The following is a 22964-nucleotide window of genomic DNA, read 5'->3' as shown; positions in this document are numbered from 1 at the left end:
TGCAAAGGGAGTCATCAAACTCACATTTGCCCTCACATGGATGAAGCCTCAACATTGTTGGAAAAACTTACTGTTCTACAGCAAGAATTTCCAACTGGTTACCGTAAACTTTCTCCCAACCTACCGTCATCTAACGGAGTGATTGATCTAAATTCAAGTACCGTCAATCACACTCTTCCATTGGAGAGTGAAACTCATGTCACTCAGGTTGATGATCCGTTAGTTGATCAAGTGGTCGATTCAATTTCACATTCAGTCGATCCCACTTTCCCTTTAGAGAGTGAACTTCATATCGCTCAGGTTCTTCTTGTTACATCAGATTCTTCTATACCGGGGGGTATTTCACCTGTTTCTATAGAACCCTCTCCAAGCACTGAGGTCTTTTCCTTTGATTGGAATAGACTGACAGAACCTCGTCTTCCTTCCTCCATCCCTTTCCAAATCATTGTCAAGGCTGGTGGTAGGGACATACATCGTACTCAGGTAGATGAAGGTGCTTCTGTTAGTATTTTATCCTCAACTGTTTGGAAAGCTTTGGGTTCCCCTCAGCTTGCGCCTATTACGCAGAATCTGAAAGCTTTTAACAGAACCATTAGTGAACCTTTAGGGATCCTTCCTAAGTTTTCTATTACCTTGGAAGGTAAAACTGTCTGTATTGATCTTATGGTAGTTCGAGGTCCCTTGGATTTCAATTTACTCCTTGGGCGAGACTATGTTTATGCAATGAAAGCTGTCGTATCGACACTCTTTCGCGTGATGTCTTTCCCTCACGATGGCAGTATTGTGACTGTAGACCAGCTTTCGTTCCCTAGTCTTGTTTCAACTACCAATAATATGACACCCCTAAATGTTCCTGATTCTAAAGTGGTATCTACCCTGCCACGGGTTAATTATGTGGCAACTGGTCCCATGACTTTAGTTACCGATGTAAGTGAGCCTCTCACTGTTTGCTCATCTTCCTTTGATTTAGCTCCGGTAATTGACATGGAAAACTCTATGGGATTACTTGAACACGATGTTCTTATCCCTTTTGAGTCCCTTGACATGTGTTCCTTCCAAAGAAGTATTCTTCCTTCTGATGAAGACCTCTTGGAAGCCATGATCAAGGTATGTCCATTGACATGTCTTTCTTCCAGTTGGAAGCCATGATCAGTGGATACGAGGATAGTTTTTTCCTGTATCAACCTCGTTAAAAAATGAAATAGGATGTAGTGAGGAAAGTTCCTTTTACTGTGTCGACCTCGTTAAAAAACGAAACAGTGTGCACGAGGATAGTTTTTTCTTGTATCAACCTCGTTAAAAAATGAAATAGGTTGTAACGAGGAAAGTTCCTTTTACTGTGTCAACCTCTTAAAAAATGAATCAGTGAGTACGAGGATAGTTTTTTTTCCTGTATCAACCTCGTTAAAAAATGAAATAGGCTAGCATGAGGACAGTTCTTTTACTGAGTCAACCTCATTAAAAAATGAATCAGCTAGATTTTAGGATATGTAGGTAGATTGTAGAAAGTAGGATTTTGAGGACAATTCCTATTACTGAGTCAACCTCGTTAAAAAATGAATCAGGTTTGAGGACAATTCCTATTACTGAGTCAACCTCGTTAAAAAATGAATCAGGTTTGAGGATAGTTCCTGTTACTGAGTCAACCTCGTTAAAAACTGAATCAGGTATGAGGATAGTTCTTTTCTTGTGTCAACCTCTTTAAAAATGAAACAACTCCCTTTTCAAGTTAAATATTGAAAGTAAACCTTCATTTCATCCAGCCGGTTGAATGCAATGAAGCCTGGGGGGCATGTACCTCATTTCGCATCATTATGCTGGGGGCATGCGAACTTTTTGAGCATAGTTCCCTGTCTTGTGTCAAGCTCGTTAAAAAATGAAACAAGGGTAGGTTAAGTAGGTAGATTGTAGATAGTAGTCATGAGCATAGTTCCTTGTCTTGTGTCAAGCTCATTAAAAAATGAATCAAGGATTTTAGAGCATAGTTCCTTGTCTTGTGTCAAGCTCGTTAAAAAATGAATCAAGGTTTTTAGAGTAAAGTTTTTGTTAGGTAGATTGTAGCGTCGTTGCGAGCATAGTTCCTTATCTTGTGTCAAGCTCGTTTAAAAAATGAAACAAGGGTTTTGAGGATAGTTCTTTTCCTGTGTCAACCTCACTAAAAAAATGAAACAGCTCCCACAAGTCTTTCCAAGATCTTGAAAGTAAAGCTTCATTCCATCCACCTCATTGAATGCAATAAAGCTTGGGGGGCATGTACCTTGATTTGCGTCTTTATGCTGGGGGCATGCGAACTTATAACAAGCATAGTTTTTCGTTTCAAGCTTGCGTAAACATGAAACCGAATCCGAGCATAGTTCCTGTGTCAAGCTCGTTAAGAAATGAAACAAATCCTCCTCTACTTGAGTCGATATTTTGACGAGATCTAGGTTAAGTTGTATATTTAGGTTAGTTAGTTTTGCATAATTTTCTTACAGTTTTAGGTCAAGTCCTTCAAATGATCTCGTACTTGAACCTTCATTTCATCCACCTTAGTTGAATGAAATGAAGCTAGGGGGGGCATGCGCTCTAACAGTTATGCTTAGGGGGCATCAAGCACAGTTTTATCTCTGTTTCAAGCTTGTGTAAAAATGAAACTAATTTGAAGCATAGTTTTTATCTGTTTCAAGCTTTTGTAAAAATGAAACCTATCTTGAGTCAATTTCAGTTATTTTCAAGACTCGTTAAACTCATGAAAATCCCGAGATTATTTTGCTATTTTTCATTCTCGTAAAACAAATGAAAATACCGAGTTCTTTCCATCTTTTCCTGCTCGTAAATTAAATTGAAAGTCAGCTATATGAGTACATTTTTATCATTTTTTCGAACTCGTTAAAACTTACGAAAAAGTGAAACCTTAGAGTCATCTTTTAAGCCCTTTTCTGACTCCTAAAAAATGAAAAGATTGCCGAGCGTTTCTTTTACACTCGTTAAAACGGAATTAAAAGACGGTCCCCTTATAGCTCTTTTCTGACCGTAAAATCAGGAAAAGATTGCCGGGTTTTTGTCGTTTCAAACTCGATTCTGGAAATAAAACGACGTGTCCTTGATCGCTTTTTACTTTTCAGGTCAACGACACTATTATGAAAGTACTCCTTGGTCGCAAGATCAAGCGGTTCCCCCAGGTATTATTTTATACTTTTTCGGGCTTGAGGGACACAAATATACGAAAAAGTTCAACGTGGAGTCTCCTTTTGTTTTTTCAGACTCTCTAAAAATGAAAAACGCCGAGTTTCTCCTATACTGGGCTCGTTAAACTTTTACAGTAAAGGACCTGTTCAATTACAAACAGGAACGAACCACTCCTTCCTAGGGTTCGAATTTAAACTAGGTTGGACTCGTCCGAAGGATGAGCTTATAATCAAGCATATGTTATCCTCCTCAAGCTTGTTAAAAATAAAGAGGTACTTGCCAGAAATGGTGGGGGAAAAGAGAGAAGAATGAACCTGTTTGTCACCTTTTGTCTCAGAAGAAACTTTATTACCACTCTTGAACACGACACTTTTCACCTGGGTTGGGAAATCTTTTACCTCACAGTTGACCAAATCACTTTGAAAGTCTTTAACCGGGTTTTAACTTTGAGTTATTCGTCACCAAGCCATCTGTTGTGTCGTTATGTGTTCAAGAGGTCTGCAAGCAAAAAACTTTCATCTGCAAAATACTTGTCATCCATTTGACCATCCCTGAGTCAGTCCTTACAGCAACATTTCTTCAACTTGAACAATGATTTCGTGTTGCGGGCTTGCCTGCAACGGGTCGCTTTCTATCAACATCGACACATTATCTAGAAAGATGACTTAGGAATCGACAGCACCTTGAAGTCTGCATGCATCAATGGCAGGTTTCTCGCCTTTGACGTCAGTTTACATCATTGACTTTCGATCAAAGGATTCCGTGAAGTGTTCGACATCAAAACATCTATTCACATTTCACGGGTTGTGCTTGGTACTTTGAGAACCATTGACATTACTGGTGGTCTCTCTCACGCTTGTTAACAGTTTACATCATCGACTGGTAATCAAGTGGTTTCTAACATGTTCGACATCGAATCATTTAATCACATGGCTAGAATCGTACCAATTCGGGAAGTAGAAGTGAAGACCCTGGATCTAGTTTCTACCATCCAGGCTGCGAGGAGTTTTGTATTCATTATCTATGTAGACTAATCATAAATAGATGGCTGCGTCCATACTGTGTCTACAAAAGTCTATTAAAATGATGTACTGCAAGATCATTCCTGTATCAGAATAGTTAGTCCATTAGTTAAAGTTTTGAATCTGAGTATGGGAATGCCTACCTCAGTGATGATATAATCTTATCCATGTATTTTGTGTTGAAAATTGCAGGTTCCAACCAGGCCATCCACAAGACAATCCTTGAAATGATAAAGCGCTTCACCCTTCCTAGAATTACAAAACCCTACTCTATTCCAGGCTTCGCACTTTAGGGGGCAATCTGTTACACTAAAAAATGTCACCTTGACTACTTACAGTTAGTATGGCTCAAATCAACAGTCATGCTACCCTCTTAGGCAAGTCTCATGCCTCTGTTATCCATCTCAAACTCAAAGAAGAGAGAAAGTCTTGTAAAAACTATGTTTATCTCTGGGGTCGCAGGTTCTCTCTAGCCTCACCTGCGGGGACGCTGACCATGTTCACAAAATCTGCGTCCATGGACGCTCTGTATGTTAAGGGACAGGTGCATCCCTCTGTAAAAGGCAAAATGCGCAAGTTTTATCTTGAAAAAGTTACTTGTGGTTACTTCTAGAACATTCTAGAGGTCGGTTTGATGAAATGGATGCGCCTCCAGTTGGTTCATGTATCTCTATTAAGGGGGAACTTATCCCATCAATAAGGGAGCTATCCCACCCATAGAGGGGGATGATCCCATTGATAGTGGACCTGAATAACCTCTTTACAGCACTATAAATAAAGGCATTGAGCCAGAAGGAGAAGAGGTTGGAGCTATACATTTTCTTTGGGTAAATGCTGCAGGATTTAGGTCTTCCATTAGAGCCTTTGTGAGGAGAGATTGTCTTCACTAGATTCTACTTGGGAGAGGGTGAGCTTTGTCAAAGTAGAGGAAAACCCTTGATGGACCCTGGGAGGAACTTGCACAACACCAAGGCCAGGTTGTAAGAGTTTCTTTGTTTCGTTATTAATACAAACTGGTTTATTTTTCTCAATAGCTTGTGTTAATGAGTTATTTCATGTGTTCCTTGGTCTGCATGTTGAATATATGTTTTATTATATGAAATGAAAGTGCTTGGTAATTGTTTGATTGTTTGTGGTTGCAGGAATTGACTTGAAGGAGGAGCTCATCCGGATCGTCAAGAACGGACTTCAACAACAGCGTTTTGGAATAAGGTAAGCCTAAACACTTGTAGTTTTCATGTTGTAAAAGGTGTATTTAGAGAAAGATCACTCCATTTTGTCTTGTTTGTCATTACAATGTCTTAGACTTCTAGGAAGGTCAGTCGTGTCCGCACCCTTGACCAATTCCGTGTGACACAAGGGCCGATACGGGGATGTTGCAGATGTGACAATGATGGAGGATGAACTTGAAAGTGTTCAGTTGGACCAGGATCGTGCAGTTTGTGGACATGGGTGGATGAGGATACTCATGTGGAGGAGCAGGGATCATTGACTATTGCAGGACTTGTTGGGGTTGTTTGTGACCTTATGGTAGAAGGTACAAAGGCCCGTGATAAGGGAGGAACGTGATGATCGATGTTGAGGAATGGGTCATGCTTTAGCCATATGGAGGAATTGGCTAAGTGCCCGACATGATGCATGGATAGATTAGAGGAGGGCACACACTTGAGTATGGTGATACTTGGGTAGACTTCTCATGGCTGAGACCAAGAGGTAGTCTTGGTGGAACCTTTAGTCTTGGTTGGGTGACCGAGTTCACTAGACCGAATTAGCAGGCTTGGATAATGATGACCGATTGTTGTGATGGGTCTACTTGGTTGGACAACATGGGAAACTTAGTCATGGACATCAGGTTGGAGACATGGAGCATGGCAAGATTATGTAGGGACATTATGCAGGAGCACTTGTAGAGGTGTCACTTATGGACATCCAATGGGAAGTGTCAAGGCAAGGATGTTGTGCAGGGGGATTTGCTGATGTGACATGGAGATGTTTTATTTATGAGCTGATGGAGATGTTGTGCACTCTTGTACAACGAGGCCATGGACTTGGTTGGATTTGTGAGCAGACTATGGAGCATTCCTACTACATGGAGAGCTGAGGCATCTTGCAAAGACCTTTGGGCTGAGACATGTATGCTTGCTAGGGTGTTGGTTGGGGATGACTCATGGAGCTCATGATGACATGAGGTTGTGACTTTTGAGGACTTCATATATGGTGGACTTGGAGGATCTGATGCATTAAGGAACTGAGGTCAAAGACTTTGATGCAGGATGGGGTGCATACTATTGACTACATGTATGGGCATGATTGAAAGAGTGACTTGATGTGGATGATCGATATGAGACACTTTGGAGTGATGGAGTTACAACGATGATGATGCCTTGGTGGCAACACTTGGGCATGGGTTGAGCCAAGACTTGACCTGTTTGACACATGGAAGATGAGACAAGTGTATACTTGTTTCTATTGCAGACTTGAGGGATGGCACATTGCAGATATGATGGAGGTGGCTTCAGGAACATGGATGTGGCACATCGAGAGTCAGAGTTTGATGAGAGGATCTCTTCACTTTGAGGAGATGGATGTTTTGCAGATGGATGATGATGTTGGGGTAGATGTGGTAGATTTCATGCAACACATTAGTACCAAACATCATGGATAGCATGTTGCAGATGAGATGGAGACTACTTCATGGACCTGGGCATGGCTTACACTTATATGGAGATGGATTCTTGATCAAGTTGATGATGTGACAGGATGTTCTGAGAAATGACTGATGATGGCATGAGGATGTTCACTCTCATGGTTTGGGCGTGACAGTTGGATCAACTACCCAACTAGTTCGAATCATGGGATCTGGAAGTGTGTAGATATGTGTTAGCATTGTGTTGGTGTATCATGGCAGTAGTTCACACGATGACGACGCATGATGAGGTTGACACGATATGTTGCAGTGGGCATGTAGCTTGAGATGTAGGGGCTAGCCTTCCACAATGGGAGTAGCATGTGGAAATTGCAGCGAGGTGGTTAATGATCATGGATTGAGATGATTTTCCGATGTATGACATACCAATGGAGTATATGCCTTGGTATGGATATCTTGGTCACGGATGGTTGCCGGGATGAGAGATTGTCGAGGACGATAATGATTTCAAGTAGGGGAGAACGTGAGGGCCACGAGCTACAGGGCAGCCTGCAGTTCGAACAGGCAAGCTGCGGCCACGGTGGAGTCATGCAAAGTGGAAGAAGTGAAGTGTGATGGAGTTTGAGCGTGAGGATTTATATCTGTTTGAGCGGTCCCGGGTGCCCCGACGAATGGGCAGGCCAACGGGTGAACGGTGGAACAGGTGGGCGGCGAACCATGTGAATGGGCGGGCCGATGAGTTGATTATGTGGTGAGCTGACGTGTTGTATTTTGGACAGATGGGTCGGCTGGGCGACCACTTAAACAAGCAGACGCATATATATGTGTGGCGAGTTGGAGGTGGGAGACATCAATCAACCGAACTTGCAAGTCTGAGATGCGAGCTACAGGTGCGAAGCATTCTACGGTTGGGTAGTGCAGATGAGCCCGCATGACAGGTAGAACGGGCGAAGGTAACCGGGTGGAGAAAATGGGCGTTCAGGAAGGCGACCGAGTAGGGCGTCGGGTGAATGACGTAGGGTGGCCAGGTGCAGAGAGTTGGTCGTGTGGACGAGCGACCAGAGTTGGGCACACCGTGTAGGACTGAACAATGGGCGACCTAGGTAGGGCGTCCATGTAGAGCTGAGTGATGGGCGACCTGGGTAGGGCGTCTGTGCAGGGCTGAATAGCAGGTTGATAGTTCATGCAGGATGACATGGTGAGGGCGTTAGCCGAACAAAGGGTGGTTGAACCGGAGGTCATGAATGGGAGTTTGTGTAGGCGGTACTACATGCAGCCCACCGAACGAAGGGAGGTCGAAACCATGAACAAGAGTTTGGGAAAGTGGTGACACAGGTGCGTGTGCACCCGCCGAACAAAGGAGTAGTTGGGCTGAACGATAATGTCAGGCAGGGTAACACAGTTTGGGCATTTTCTGAACAAACGGTGAGCGAGTTGGGTGAGGACATACGACAGGTGAATGAAGTGTTGCGTGAGTCATGCGGCGACCGTTCGGAGGTGCCGACGAGGCTGGGCAACCGAGTTTGCCAAAGTTGAAAAATTGGCTAAGTGTAAATTTGGGGTTTCCTCCAAGATTTAACTTATGTTGTGAAAATAGAAGATTATATATATATTGGTTCAGGCAGACTCACAACGGGGAGTTTCCCCTCCCTTTATACTATTGTGAAAGTGTTCATGTTATTGCCGTTTATGATGAATGTTTATGGTTTTCATCGTGCATAAAGGATAAAGATAATACTTGGTAACGAAAAATAAACTAAGTACGAATGTTAGGCGTAGTCCACGATCATAAGTATTGGTGAAAAGAATGTGGTCGGTGGTGTCGCACCTCGCTATAGTGCAGTTGGAAGATTACTGCCAGTGTAGGGGCGTGACACTACCCATTCTAAAAGAAACTTTTTGGCTAGAGACTATGTATTAGCCTTTTTTTTCCCTAAAGTTATTATGTAGGGTTGAAATGTAGAATTGTATAAAGGGAGTGTATAAAAGATTTGTTGAAATTATGGCACAATTATTTTGATGTATTGGAGTTAATTGTGGAATTATGTTAAAATTTACTAGATATGTTTTAAGTTTTAAAATATAATGTAATTTTCATAATTAAAAAAATCAAATTTTTAAATATTCAATTTATTTTTATAACTAAAAATACATTTTAAATAACTAGAAATTATAACCTCACTCATTTGTATTGTATAACTCATTTTCTTTTAAAAAATAGATATATAAAATAGATAAGATAACTTCACTAAATACATTGTACAAATTCAAAATCAAATTTAACAATAATTATTGAAAAAAAAACATATTTAAACTGCTGAGAGGGAAATGTGCCTCGAGTCTATTAAGCTAAATAAGATGATTCTATTAAGCTATTATATGTTTGAGGGAGAAACATATTTTTCAATATGGTGTAATATGGTGTAGGCTTTTCAAGTAATTTTAATTTGGAGCTATGTAATACTACCACAAACATATTAATTAATGTGGTTGATATAGACTGAAAAAAATATTTTGGAAGATTTATTTTCGAGTTCGTTGATCGTATCATGCAAGTGTTTCTCATACTTCAAGGCATCACCAAGCAGTGAGGCTTTCTAGATGTGCAACAATTTCCTATTTAAACCTTCGTAACATATTGATATATAAATTAAATGGTTGATAAACATAAATCAACATCAAAACGCTTACCTTATCATCCATCTCACATTACTAAAACTAAAAAAGCCCATAAAAATATTTAAATTATAATTTTATTTTAGATTATTATCATTATCATTATTTATTGTTGGATTGACCATTTGAACCTTGAATCTCTTTGTGTACATAGTAATTCATAAAATAACTATCAATAATTAAGCCCTCAGATTATGTTAAATTATTATCATCATCATTATTATTAATTATAAAATAATTCATATATATATATATATATATATATATATATATATATATATATATATATATATATATATATATATATATATAGATATAGATATAGATATAGATATATAACCTTAGAGATTCACCTCCACTTTACCATGGAGACTCTTAATCTATAAATAATTGTTACAACACAATGAGCCAAGACCTTAATTTTTATTGCTTTCCTTTTGTTGCTTGTTCTCTTCTCTTTATGTCTGGAACTGATCCAAATCCAAAAATTACAAAAGCTAAACCAACAAAAATTTTGAACTATTTCTCTAAAGCCTTTTTATCATTGATGCCTTTATTTCCTTCATTAAAAATAAATAAAAAACAACTTTTTATGTGAATTCATATAATCATGCATATGCCATTTAAAAATGCATTCGAGGCATTGCGCAATGATGTGATGTGGGTGCTCACTACTCTAGATTCCAAAGACATGTGACCAAGGCGAGACTTCCACAAAGTCCTTGTTTCAATAGTGCATGGAGTCCTTGTCCTGTTGAGTACTTCCCAACAAGCATCGATAGATTTATTTCTTTTTCTTTTTCTTTATTTTAATGAAGGATGTTTCCTTTTCCTTCCTTTCCTTGCTTTACTTTTCTTTCTTGTTCTCTTGTCTCTCTCTCTAAAACTGATCCAAAGCCAAAACTGACAAAGGCTAAAGTAGCAAAACTTATGAATTGTTTCTCTAAAGCCTTTTTATCATTGATGCCCCTATTTTCTTCATTTTTATCTAATTTTCCTAAAAAGCCAACATACATTCTTTTTTGACCACCAATGATAAATATTTCAACAATTGGGGTGATCATGTACCTTGAGCCTTTCACTAATGATATTATGAGTGAAGACTACAAGGGAAATACATATTTTCGAGGAGTATACAAATAGTGGAAGGAGAGAGTGTGCACTTCCATGGAAGGAAATGAAGATTATCTATAATATAAATATACGTGTGTGTGTGGGGAAAATCATCCATCATTGGAACTAGGTCTCGCTGTATTTATTAGTCACCCGTTTAATTTAATATGTTGAACACCATATAAATTGTAGAAATTGTTGTTTAAACATATTCAATCTAGTGTTGAATATGTTACCACCACTAAATGGTCTATCGTTTACCAAGTCTAACAACCGATAAAACTTTATTAATTTGGTATGCCACCAATCTTGTTTGCCATATTTTAAATCATCAGTTATTGGTTTGGCCAACTGTAGACACAGTTGGAACCATAACCATTCAGTTATATTTAACATAATTTGTTTAGAACGAATCGCCAAAATTTTGACTATTGAAATTTTGCCACAAGCCGCTAGCTAGGTTGGTTGTGGGTGATTGGGTCATTTTCTGGGTGCCACATGGGATCATCTAATTGGGCCACGTGGTCCCATGCTATTGGGTCATGAATCCTTCTCTTAACTTGGAAGAGTGAAACTATATTTGGTGGTTTCGCCAATTGTAGTGTTACTGATGGCTTTGTCTGGCATTTGCTAAATTTATCTGCCAAGCCTCCAAATTTGGCCAAACTGTCAATGTTAGTGACACCCCAAATTTTTCTGGCACTCTGCTAAATCTATCATTTTTCCCCAATTTGACCAGAAAATTTAACTCGGCGTAACTTCCACACACGAACTCGGATTGAATCATCATTTGTGCCAGTAGAAAGCTTGTGGTGATATCTTCAATCTAGTCCTAGTTTTACTGTGATATGAGGAATTATATTTTTGGGCGATTAGGGATCCACCTCGATCAGTCCTTGGTTCATTAGTAAATTTCTTAACAGTTTTATTCTCTCTTCTTTCTTGTTTTACAAGTATATAGTATAATATTTTTTTTCAAACTTAGATCCTATGATTTTTATTAAAATCCAGTATAGCTCTATTGTATTATTCAAAAAATACATTGAGAACCTTTGATAGGCATATCTTACAACCCCAGGGAATATTTCATGTTTTTCCTACTAAGTTATGAGGTAAATATGTTTCAATTAAGGTCAAATATGCATGGGGGCTTCATTCAATGTACCTGTAACATATCATGTGTGTTTGTGCCATACTAAACAATACCCTTAATTTGACTACATATTGAAAGTACCTCTAAAAGTCAAATTATTTAACCCCTTACCAATACAAACACAATACACATTCCCAATTTAAAAAACCCCTACTTTCCATAGATATTGTAGGTATCAATTTTTTCATTAACATTTCCTATATCCCTTTGTATTTTTTCATTAACTTTGAGCTCCATTTTTTATACCTGTCAATATAAAAACCCTTTACCCCCTATTATATGCTCAATATATTATGTCATATTTTCCTCAATATACATCCCCCAATATGAATGCACATGGTATGGTATCACTCCCTCAATGACGCCTTTGTGTGAATTTTTTAATGTCGAAATGGATTACAATATTTTACTTAGGTAAATTTCATTCTATGATTTGAAGGTTTTCAATATCGTAACTTACATGATAGCGTCCACCCTTCACGGATATTTTAGAGTAGCACTTGATTTCCATTTTGTTGGTCATGATGCATTACTTTTTAGGCCCAATAACCCTCTTTAGAGCTCATGATTTCATCAAGTTAATAGGAATTCCTCTCTTCAGGTTATTTCTAGCCATACCATACAAAAGTGGGGTTCCCATTAGCTTTTATGGTTCTTGATGGTTGCTTATAGATAGTTTTTATCAACACCTAGTTGCATACTATTGCATTGTTATTTTCTTTAACCTGAATTACCACCATTGTAGTCACACTTTATGTCTTGAATTTGCATCAGTAATGGTTCCATCTTATAACCAAACATTAACTTTTTGAGAGGCCATTGCGATGAGTGGGCTTACTTTGATATACCATTTTATTTTTTATTTTACTTTTCTGGTTCTGTGAAACTTAGAAGTAGATGCATATCATCCCATCACGTGTCTCTCAAGAAAGAGCCCTCTTTTGGTGATCTTCTCATGCTTGTTAAAATGAAAATCTGAACTTTTCTTTTGCTAATATTTTCATTATCATTAAACTAATGAAAATATCTAGTTTATTTCCAAATTCTCCTCTTCATCCAATGATGAAATATGGCAATTAACATCATCTTCTTTTCTCATGCTATTTAAATTATGAAAAAGATATTAAGCATATTTTTAACCCCTTTTAAAGGTATTCAAAACCTCATGAATAAGGCACACATTTTAGTTCACTTTTAAATCTTTTTAGGATACTTAAAATTGAATTAAAAAAACACTAATAAAGGTTGTTTTTTCCATTCATAAGACTTTGAAGGAGATCGAACATACAAAAATGTGATGGGAAAAGAATTGCCCATTACAATACAATATGGTATACTATCTGCATGTATTTGAATATATGTAACAAAAAAATATTAAGCCTGCGCAACTCTTCTTTGATGTAAATACGTAGCTTGATTTCAAACATAATTTGATCGTATTCCTTGGAGTTCCACTAGTTACATAAATCTTAATTTGTAATGAATATTTCATAAAATTTGAGATAAATAATCATGGATTCGGTGTAAATGTTAAGAAATTGTATCATATATTTATAGAAATATTTTATTTTTAGGAGAAAAGTATATAGAGAGTGAAAATTATTTTGATGAATTTAGTTGGAAATTTTTTATTTTTAATGTCAATATGAAAAAAAATAGTCTTTTTTTTTAACTTTTGAAATTTAGTAAATTAATTTCTTTTTAAAAGAATGTGGGTGCTCTCAATTTGATTAATATACTACAATTAAAGAGAAACAATATATTTTATTTTGTTTAATTATTAAAAAGTGTATGAGATATAAAAACAATTTTGTTTCAATAGTAAACTTATTTGAAACAAACAATGAAAAAGCCAAAATCTCCTCCATCCCTTATCAAAATTAGTCCTTTAAAATGATTCCTTCACAACTGCTTATTAATGATTCCAGTAGGTGCATTGAGCATTTTCATAACAACGCAAAAATTGTTCCTTTTACTAATAAACATAGGAATAAGCATGCTCTTTTAACACCTATGGTCTTAAAAAATTTTACTTGGTAAACTATACGATATACTGCATGGAAATATAAGTAGTGCTTAAGGTTATATGATCAAGAAAGCTTATGTGCTTTTAAGAATGCATACACGCACTTGCATTAACATATTCTTGAGAACCTAGTTGACTTAAAATCATCCCTTAAATTTTTGGTAATGACTATCTAGAATTTTGCTAAGCAATACATCTATATATGGAGCACCAAAGGCTTTAAATGACAATTTGTATAAGAGAAAATGAAATATATATACATAGGTTGGTGTACCCAAAATACAATTCCTCAACTAACACTAACCCCAAACATTGGTGGCATATACAACAACAAATGAACCATATTATGTTCATTCCATGAAAAGTATATATTGAATCATATTTAAAATACCTAAATTATGCTACCTACTTCACATTACATAAAAGACATCCACACTTCATCTATTGTTATTTTTAATAGTTTCTTTTCCCTTTATTACAACAATGGGGTGTATGGCGTCACTCCATCACCCTTTGAGATGTGTTCGTTTAAATACTTGCACCTATGATGTATATCCATAAGATGGAGCTTCTAAATGTTTGTGTTGGCGTCAATTCTATGAGTGAAGTAGTTTGAGAAGTGTGCTCATAAGTAAGAATCATGTGGATTCATAAATATATGAAAAATTTGGTTTTGGATGAAGAAGCCACAATCCTATTAGAGTTGAAAATAGTTGTGTTCTTGTAAATATAATTGTTTATATATAAATCCTTAGAATCGTCCTCTAAATAACACCAAGTAGATATCCTATTTTTTTCTCCTTTTCAATATATGTGTTTTTTTCACTTAATTTTCTATAATCCATAGAAATGTATGAAATACTTTAAGACATGGGTAAACTTGGTCGAGGTTATAAGTTTCTTTAACTTTAATCAACTGTTTCTTATTATGTTCTACGTAATCTATGAAAAAATAAACAAACTTATATGAAGAGCTTATTGGAAATAATTTGCATCTAATTTTGAATATGCTTTAATAAAAGGGATTAGGATATTCATCTTAATTGCATTATTCCACTATAATTATAAAATGTATAATTCTAAAATAGCATAATATAAGCTTCTATTCATTGGAGCATTCTTATGTTATTAGAGTTTTGAGGCTTCCACTTTAAAATGATCATTGTTTTCTTAATATTGATAATAATCTCTTCCATAACTCTAAACTACTCTTATGAAATTTTTCCAATTACAATTTATTATAATTTAAATTAAAACTTAAATTAATAATAACTTCAATGATACATCTAAAAATGTTATAATTTTCAAAAATCATAACTATATTTTTAATAACATTAATTAATAATATAAAAAAAACTCATTACTATAAACATCCACCTAAAAATATGTCTTCTATACTAAAGCATTTTTCATTTATATTTTTAATGCTCAAAATCAATAAAAACCAATATAAATAATGATATGACATTGATAAACTCATATAATAATCATTCAATCAAAAATAATTTAACATTCTATAAAAATATTTGATATTGCATAAAAATCCATATTTTTTTTAATGAATGAAAGAATAAATCATACTGCACATATAATATATTAATAATGATTTTCTAATAAAAATAAATAATGGAAGAAACATTACACTCCATATTTCAGTGGAATTTTGAGTCGTACATCACACAAAAAAAATCTGACAGAGCTGCTCACTGAAATAGTTATGGAACTTCTAACGCTGCATCACTAGGAAATATCCAATAAGGTAGCACATTGAGTTAATTTTAAGAACAGCAACAAATTTCTCTGATCTCCTTAAGCAAGCACCTCTGTAGATTTGGAGGCTGGAAACTCCATCCTTTCTTACTTCAGCACATATTTAACTAGTCCAGGGATATGAACATCCGAAAAGTAACGAACCCAATCAATACAATTGGCGTCAAAGTTGAACGCTTTCTTGTCTTCCTCTGACATCCTTTTCCAGAGGCCTTCAGTGTTTGTGATGTCAAACCTGTGAGTCGTAACATGGTCAGCTACGGTAAAAATGACAGCGTAATAATTATGTACTAGAAAATATATTTACGGGGCGCAACACAACCTTCCGTTAAAGAAGACGTATGGTTCGTACAACTCTGCTAAGCACATGACTTTGTTGTATCTTCGAAGCATCTGTTTGTAACGTTCAGTGAAGTTGCAACACAAGACCTTGTTCACTACATTGAATACCTGTTTTTCAACACCACCACTAGCTGTCACGTACGTATTGAAGTTCAGAGGACCTATTAAAGATTAATTACCTCTAGGGGTATATATATTAAAGATTAATTACCTCTAGGGGTGCTTTGTAACGTCGATGCATGTATTGGCGAAAGCTGCTCATGCTCTTTAGAAAGCAGAGCTGTTTTACATGAATTATGTTCCCATCTTTACCAACACAAGGGTGCTTCGAAAAATACTTATATGCCTCGTCTGCTGCAACAGAGTTACGCAATGGATTCGCAACAGATGATGCGACGTGATAAACAAAGAGACCGTTCTCGTATGCATGTGCGGCCATAGCTACGATCATTGCGTTTACAACCATATCTGCGGGAATCTGTTAATCATCAAACGAACAATATCAAATCTAAATACTAAGCAATCTATGTATTTATGAACAATCAAATGTAAATACTAAGCAATCTATATATTTAGGAACAACCATAGGGGAATTGAAGTGACTGACCACGTCTAAAATGAGTTCTGGGTCAGCTAAGAAGTATGAAATTTGTCCTTTTCCGTACCCTATTATAACGGTGTCCATAGTTCTGCGTGATATTCCAAAAAAAAAAACACAGGATCAATGTGAATAATGATATGATACTGATATTAATAACATTATCATGAAATATTTATGTGTGCTATCCAGATTCTAGCAATAAAGTATGGATATTTATGGGCACCTGGTGCCTTCCATCCAGCCTGGGAAGGGCTCTGCCAAAGTACTTTCAATAATGGTCGGTCGGAGGATGACCACTGGAACATTTCCCCTCAGTTTCTCTATTAGCATTTCTCCCATAGCTTTGGTAAATGAGTATGTATTTGGCCACCCAAACGTTCTTGCCCTGCATGAAAGAATGAATTAGTCTAATACCTTCCTTTACAGAATGACATCAATGCAAATTACAATACGCCTCTAAGTGTGACTCACCTTTCCAAACCTAATTCTTTGAGACGCTTCACTTTGGCGCCTTTTACCGAACTTGTGCTTGCAGTGTGAGTAGTTGATGAGGCCTGCTGTTTGAGTTGTGTTTTCTCTAGTAGGCCAAATTCTGCTTCAATATCTAAGCTCAGAGGTGGACTACTTTCGCCCTCAAGTCCTTTACAGTTCATTAAGGTGTGCCCCAGCTTCAGACAACTCTCTTTTATACAACTATTTGTTTTCCTAATATATAAGAATAAGAATGATTGTTTGTTCCTGTTCGACTTTAAACACGGTTTTTCTTTTACCATGACTTTTAAGTGGTACATGGTGTTTATATGGTCCAAATAAAAACAATATAATTTATTTTTAACTCATATGCAAATTTTTTTTCTTAACTCAGCACCCCACTTAATTACTAGTAAACCTCACACGGTTCTTCTTTTATTATGAAATATCAAAAAATGAAAAATATGTATCAGCCCTTTCATTTTAAGTTTTACATGCTTTTTATATAATTTAAATAAAAATAGTATAATTTATTTTTAATTCTGTATCTTTAATATGAAAATGCAAATGCGAAATAATTTTTTTTTGGTAAATTAGATCACCAATTACTTCTGCCTCTGGACTCAAATAATCCTCGGAAACATTATATAATAAATATATAATTAAATAAGAATGGTAAGTGAAATATTTGTTTTCGACCTATATTAAAAATATTTTAATAGGTTTTTATTAAAATATTAAAATATTTATTATTTTTAAAAAATAGGAAACATTATATAATAAATATATAATTAAATAAGAATGGTAAGTGAAATATTTGTTTTCCACCTATATTAAAAATATTTTAATAGGTTTTTATCAAAATATTAAAATATTTATTATTTTTAAAAAATATGAAATAATAAGTTATTAATGTTGTGAAGATGTGATGATAATTAAGTATATTATTAAAGTACTAATTATGATAGGTTATTCATTCAAATTTTTGTGGCGGTTCCATTTATATAATCATATATATATTAAAAAAAAATTATATAAAGTTGTGTAACTTTTTATTTATTTAATATAGAATTGCTATATAAAATTAATTTGAAATTAAAATATTAATAATAATAATATATATCAATATAAATCTATAGATTTATGTTAACTTCTGCTTTCCTATGAATTAAGAGAGATAAAACCTGTGAAGATACAAATCTCTTTTGAGTGAAAATGCTGAAGAAAAGTTTGCACGTTAACTTCTGATTTACTATGAATGAATAGAGATAAAATCTTTGAAAATACAAACCACTTTTGAGTACAAATGCTGAAGAAAAATTTGCACTTTAAGTCTTTTGATTTCTCTACATGCTTGTCTTAATTATTAATAATATTATTTGTCATTTTATAAATTTCACATCTATATTTATAAATAATTTTGTTTTTAATTTTATTAGAACTATAGTAATATGTATAATTACATGTATATGTGGTTGCATTCCTCTTTCATATATTTTACAAAATATTTAATATATATAATTTAGAAAAAAATTATTAAAAATATAAAATTAAAATAAATTTAATAACTAAATTTAAATATGAAATTATGAAATATATTAAATATAAATAATTATTTTAATTTATATGTTAAAATGATTTTTTTAAGGTGGGAAATTAAAATCTATTTTAAAATTTTATTGAATTTAATTTTTATATATGATATTTAAGATAATGATGGTTAACATTCACTGAGACCAAACTTTGGTCTATCGGACCTAAACAAACTAATTATTTAGTTTGACTTAAGATTTTATTCTTATGCTCAAAAAGTTTGGAGAGAAACCTCCCGAGCTCACTGAAATTTTGACGACATAAAAAACTAGAAAAGTCATTATTGCAAGAAAGATTTTGAAACTCAAATCTAATTAAATTTATTAATTTTTATATATTTTTTCAATTTTAATTAGACTTACATTATAAAATAGCTATCGATACATTGTTATAAAAATTTAATATTAATGTAAATATTATTTTATTTAAAAAAATTAATATAATTTTAAAATCTCTATATTTAAAAAAATCAAATTAAATCTACATAGAAATTCAGGTAAATTGGAGATGGATGAGCGCAAAAATAATAACATAATATTAATAACTAAATTATCATTATTCCAAAAATCTAGCCTCCATAAAATTATTACAAATAAACTAGAGTTAAAAAAAATCCTACTTTTAAAATTAATGTATTTGAAAATAAAATAATTTTTAATTTTTAAGATTTAAATTTTATAATTAGGAAAATTTTAATCAAATATACCTGCCAACTTAACTACTTTTTTTCTGGTTTAAGAAATCTATTTTCTTCTTAAAATCTTTCATAAACTTTTCTAAAACTGATAGATAGAATCATAATTTGTCCACTTACCAGTGGAGACGTGCAGGAGGATTTGAAGATTACGGCATCGTTTCGCGAATTCCACAATATTCTCAGCTCCCTTTGTGTTGACAGTCAGAGAAATATCATATCTACGTTGTGCGAAAAGTTGTTAGTCTTTACGTTCAGACATAAATGCTTTCCCAATGACAACGAGTAATCAGCTTGTCAAGATGGAATATAACTGGCGAACCTGTCATCAAACACGGTGCTCGCTGCAATATTTACAATGGCGTCCAGATTTCTCCAGAGGTGCTCTCTGCTGCTCTCCTTATCAATTCCGAGATTATGATCCGTTGCAATGTCTCCAACCACAGGAACAACTTTCTCGAATAATGAAGTTCAGATAAAGGTAGCGCGCGATGTGGAAAATTCCAGGTGTAAAATAAACTATAGAAAATTCCAGGTGTAAAATAAACTAATCTTATTAAATAACGTGTGTACCCTCTTATGGCCATAAAATTTACTGAATCGGCAGAAGCTTCAAGAATAAAAACAGTTTTACTCGTGTTCGTGTTTCGTGTATAGCCAAGTGTTTTCCAATTTTAATTCAATCTGAACCTTGGAAAAAACTCCCGCCTTCTTCTGTCTTCTGCGCGGAGACTCAGAAATTGTTGCCACTTGATTACGCCGCTTTCAATGGTACTATTTTCATACCTTTTTTTGTTGTTTTGAAAACTGTGATTCTGTCCATGTGATTGTTGTAAAAGAGAAGTTGAAATAGGTATATTCAAGAAGTTCATATGCCACCATGGGCAATCGTTAAAATTCAATTTTGTTAATGATATGTAGATTGTTGGAGTCACTATTGCTGTTACACCAAAATCCGCAGGTGTTAGTAAACAGATTGCTGTTACACCAAACCCGCAGGTGTTAGTTAACAGACACATCGCTAGATTTAAGCACATGCCACGAAAGACACCGCTAAATTTAAGCACATGCCACGAAACAAAACACACGGGAGTGTTAGTAAACAGATCGCTGTTACACCTAACAAACCCGCAGGTGTTAGTTGTTGGGTATTTTTTAAATGGAGAAAATACCAAAAACCAAACAAACATTAACACCACAGAGGCAATGCTCTGTTTACTCTGTCCAGGATCTTTTGCAGAAATTCTCTTGAAACCAAAATGACTCACAAGAGTCCATTACACAGCCATAAAAACATTTCTATTGATTAAAAACAAAACTGTTACAATTTTCATCCTCTACACAGAGAGGGATTCACTGGAGAAACTCTGTCTCCTCATTTCTGGTCTTCCACTGCTGTGGGTATTACAAAACAGCTTCAAGCTACCTCTTGCTTTTGCGATGAGCAAGCAATACAATACATCTCTGTTTTAAAATGATTTCCGCACTGCTGTGCGTTCATTACAATTCCTTGAACAACCTCTGCATTTTCAATGGCAGACAAACATTATATCCCTGTTCTGGTTAAGCTCTTGCACTGCTGTGCATTCTCTATATATCAAAACAAATATAACACACGTTCACCGTGCGCAGGCACCATTACACAAAACTACAAAAAGAACTCCACACGCAGACACCGTGCGTAGCCTCAATGCACACACCATACATCACAAAAAAAAAAAATTCACCTCATGCGCAGTCTCACTACACATTATTACAACTACCACACGCAGACTTCACTTACTACAACATATAAAAATATATATATAAAAACATATACAACAACGTGCCCATGCCCATATTAAAAGGGCCTTCACCAAACACTACGTATGCCCATTACCATAATAAAGACCGCCACCCAATTCTACGTAGATGCATTAAAAACATGACTTTTCACCTGCGGCGGTCAACCAAAGAAAATGACAAAAAAAATTGATTTGACGCGGGCCGGTGCCACGTGTCGCCACCACAGTGCATCGGGCCCAGTCGATAAAGTCTGCGTAGCTTCTCGGAGATCTGAGCCTGCAGACCCGATCCAACACAATTCGCACACCACTCTTCCGCAAACCACACGACTTTTACCGTCCGGGGAAAGTGGTTTTTCGGTGCTCGTACATGGGACGCGTGGCGGCAAGTGAATGTGTTCGGAGCCCCTCCGGCGGATACAGCCTTTTGCCAAAGGCGGTGCGAACAAGAGGGTGGTTTCGTTCTGGCGGTTTCGGGTGCAGCGTGCTGGCTGAGTTGGCTGCCCACGTCCGCCTGCCGCTGTGCAGTTGGAATTAATATTCCAACACTCCCCTTTAATTTCAACTGCTGGGCATTCAATCTTACCCAAACATCATCCTCACATAGAGGGATTCACCAACTGCTTCTGATGCAGTTCACAAACAAACAAAGTTGTCTTCCTCTTAATAGAGGGATTCACCTGAAACTGTGCTTAAGAGCACCTTCCTCATGACAGAGGGATTCACCATTACAATGTGCTGAAGAGCACCTTCCTCATGATAGAGGGATTCACCTGTTATAAAAACATCTTCCTCTTAACAGAGGGATTTACCAAACAATGCTAAAAAGCATCTTCCTCTCAACAGAGGGATTCACTAATGACTATGCTGAAAAGCATCATCCTCTTGATAGAGGGATTTACCTTGACAATGTGCTGAAAAGCACCTTCCTCTTTAACAGAGGGTTTCACCAAATGACTGCTTCAAATGCAGTTCCAAAACAAACAATCATTGCACTGCTGTGTGTGCAAGTTCATTACAATGTTCTTTTATGCTGCTGCATATTCTCTGCTGCACTGTTGTGCCATCTTCTTTGCTGCATCTACCCCACACTGCTGTGTCTGCTCCACGCTACTGCGTCTACACCTGCACTGCTCTTACATTTCTTTACAAACTCTGCATTGCTGTGCGTCAATAGAAAATCACATGTGCGTTGCTGTGCCTTTCCTTTCTCACATTCACACTGTTGTGTGAGAATTCTTTACTTGTGCACTAATGCGTGCTTCCCTTCTTCACCATGGGAAAGCTTTTCTTCACGCTGCTGCGTGCTCCCCTTCATTAATTACAATCATACTTCTGCTGTGTCTTACTTGCATTTCAGATGCAAACAACACACTCACTGCACTTACATTTACTGCTGTAAAGAAAAAAAATTCTTTTACCTGTCCTGCTGTCCATAACTTCTTGCTGCTGCATTTTTCACATTTGCATTGCTGTGTAAAAACACATTTCTTCAACAAAGCTTCATGTTGCTGCATTTTCTTATTTGCCTTGCTGTATACTTCTTCTTCTTCACGATGGGAAAACTTTTCTTCAAGATGCTGCTGTCCATACACTTGTTGTTGTGTTGCTGCTGCAATTTGCATTACTGTGTGCACATACACTTGGCACTTCATTCTCCATGAGAAAAAAAAAATTAACACGGGCTGCTCCCTTTTCTTATGCACCCTTGCTTCACACAATCTTCAGCTTCATTCATTTTTTTTACACAATGCACTGCTGTGCAATCCCTTTCAATTTTCTGCTGCCATACACATTCTCATTCATCCCATGTGCATTAAAAATCTGCTGTCCCTGTGAGTATATTTTCTCACTTTACATAAAAGGAAAACTACATTCCATTACTATGCATTTCAATGCGTGTG

General features: G+C 35.8%; 1 protein-coding gene across 1 annotated transcript in view; it reads right to left on the bottom strand.

Annotated features, from left to right (window-relative positions):
- Positions 1-15662: 15662 nt before the first annotated feature.
- LOC149209363 (fatty acyl-CoA reductase 1-like) overlaps positions 15663-22964 on the bottom strand; it is a 32742-nt gene continuing 25440 nt past the window's right edge. Inside the window, exons 3-11 of the mRNA XM_089398598.1 lie at positions 19599-19741; positions 19397-19497; positions 18277-18298; positions 16990-17223; positions 16742-16903; positions 16525-16606; positions 16129-16395; positions 15898-16025; positions 15663-15810 (exon numbers count right to left, since the gene is read on the bottom strand). Coding sequence (XP_089254724.1) covers positions 15663-15810; positions 15898-16025; positions 16129-16395; positions 16525-16606; positions 16742-16903; positions 16990-17223; positions 18277-18298; positions 19397-19497; positions 19599-19741 — 1287 coding nt within the window. The remainder of the gene's footprint in view (positions 15811-15897; positions 16026-16128; positions 16396-16524; positions 16607-16741; positions 16904-16989; positions 17224-18276; positions 18299-19396; positions 19498-19598; positions 19742-22964) is intronic.

The sequence above is a fragment of the Pinus tabuliformis genome, chromosome 1_2, assembly GCF_031772625.1.
Source record: "Pinus tabuliformis cultivar Carrire ecotype Pingquan chromosome 1_2, CPIR1, whole genome shotgun sequence".
Taxonomy (NCBI): domain Eukaryota; kingdom Viridiplantae; phylum Streptophyta; class Pinopsida; order Pinales; family Pinaceae; genus Pinus; species Pinus tabuliformis.
This window is presented reverse-complemented; position numbering and strand designations above follow the sequence as displayed.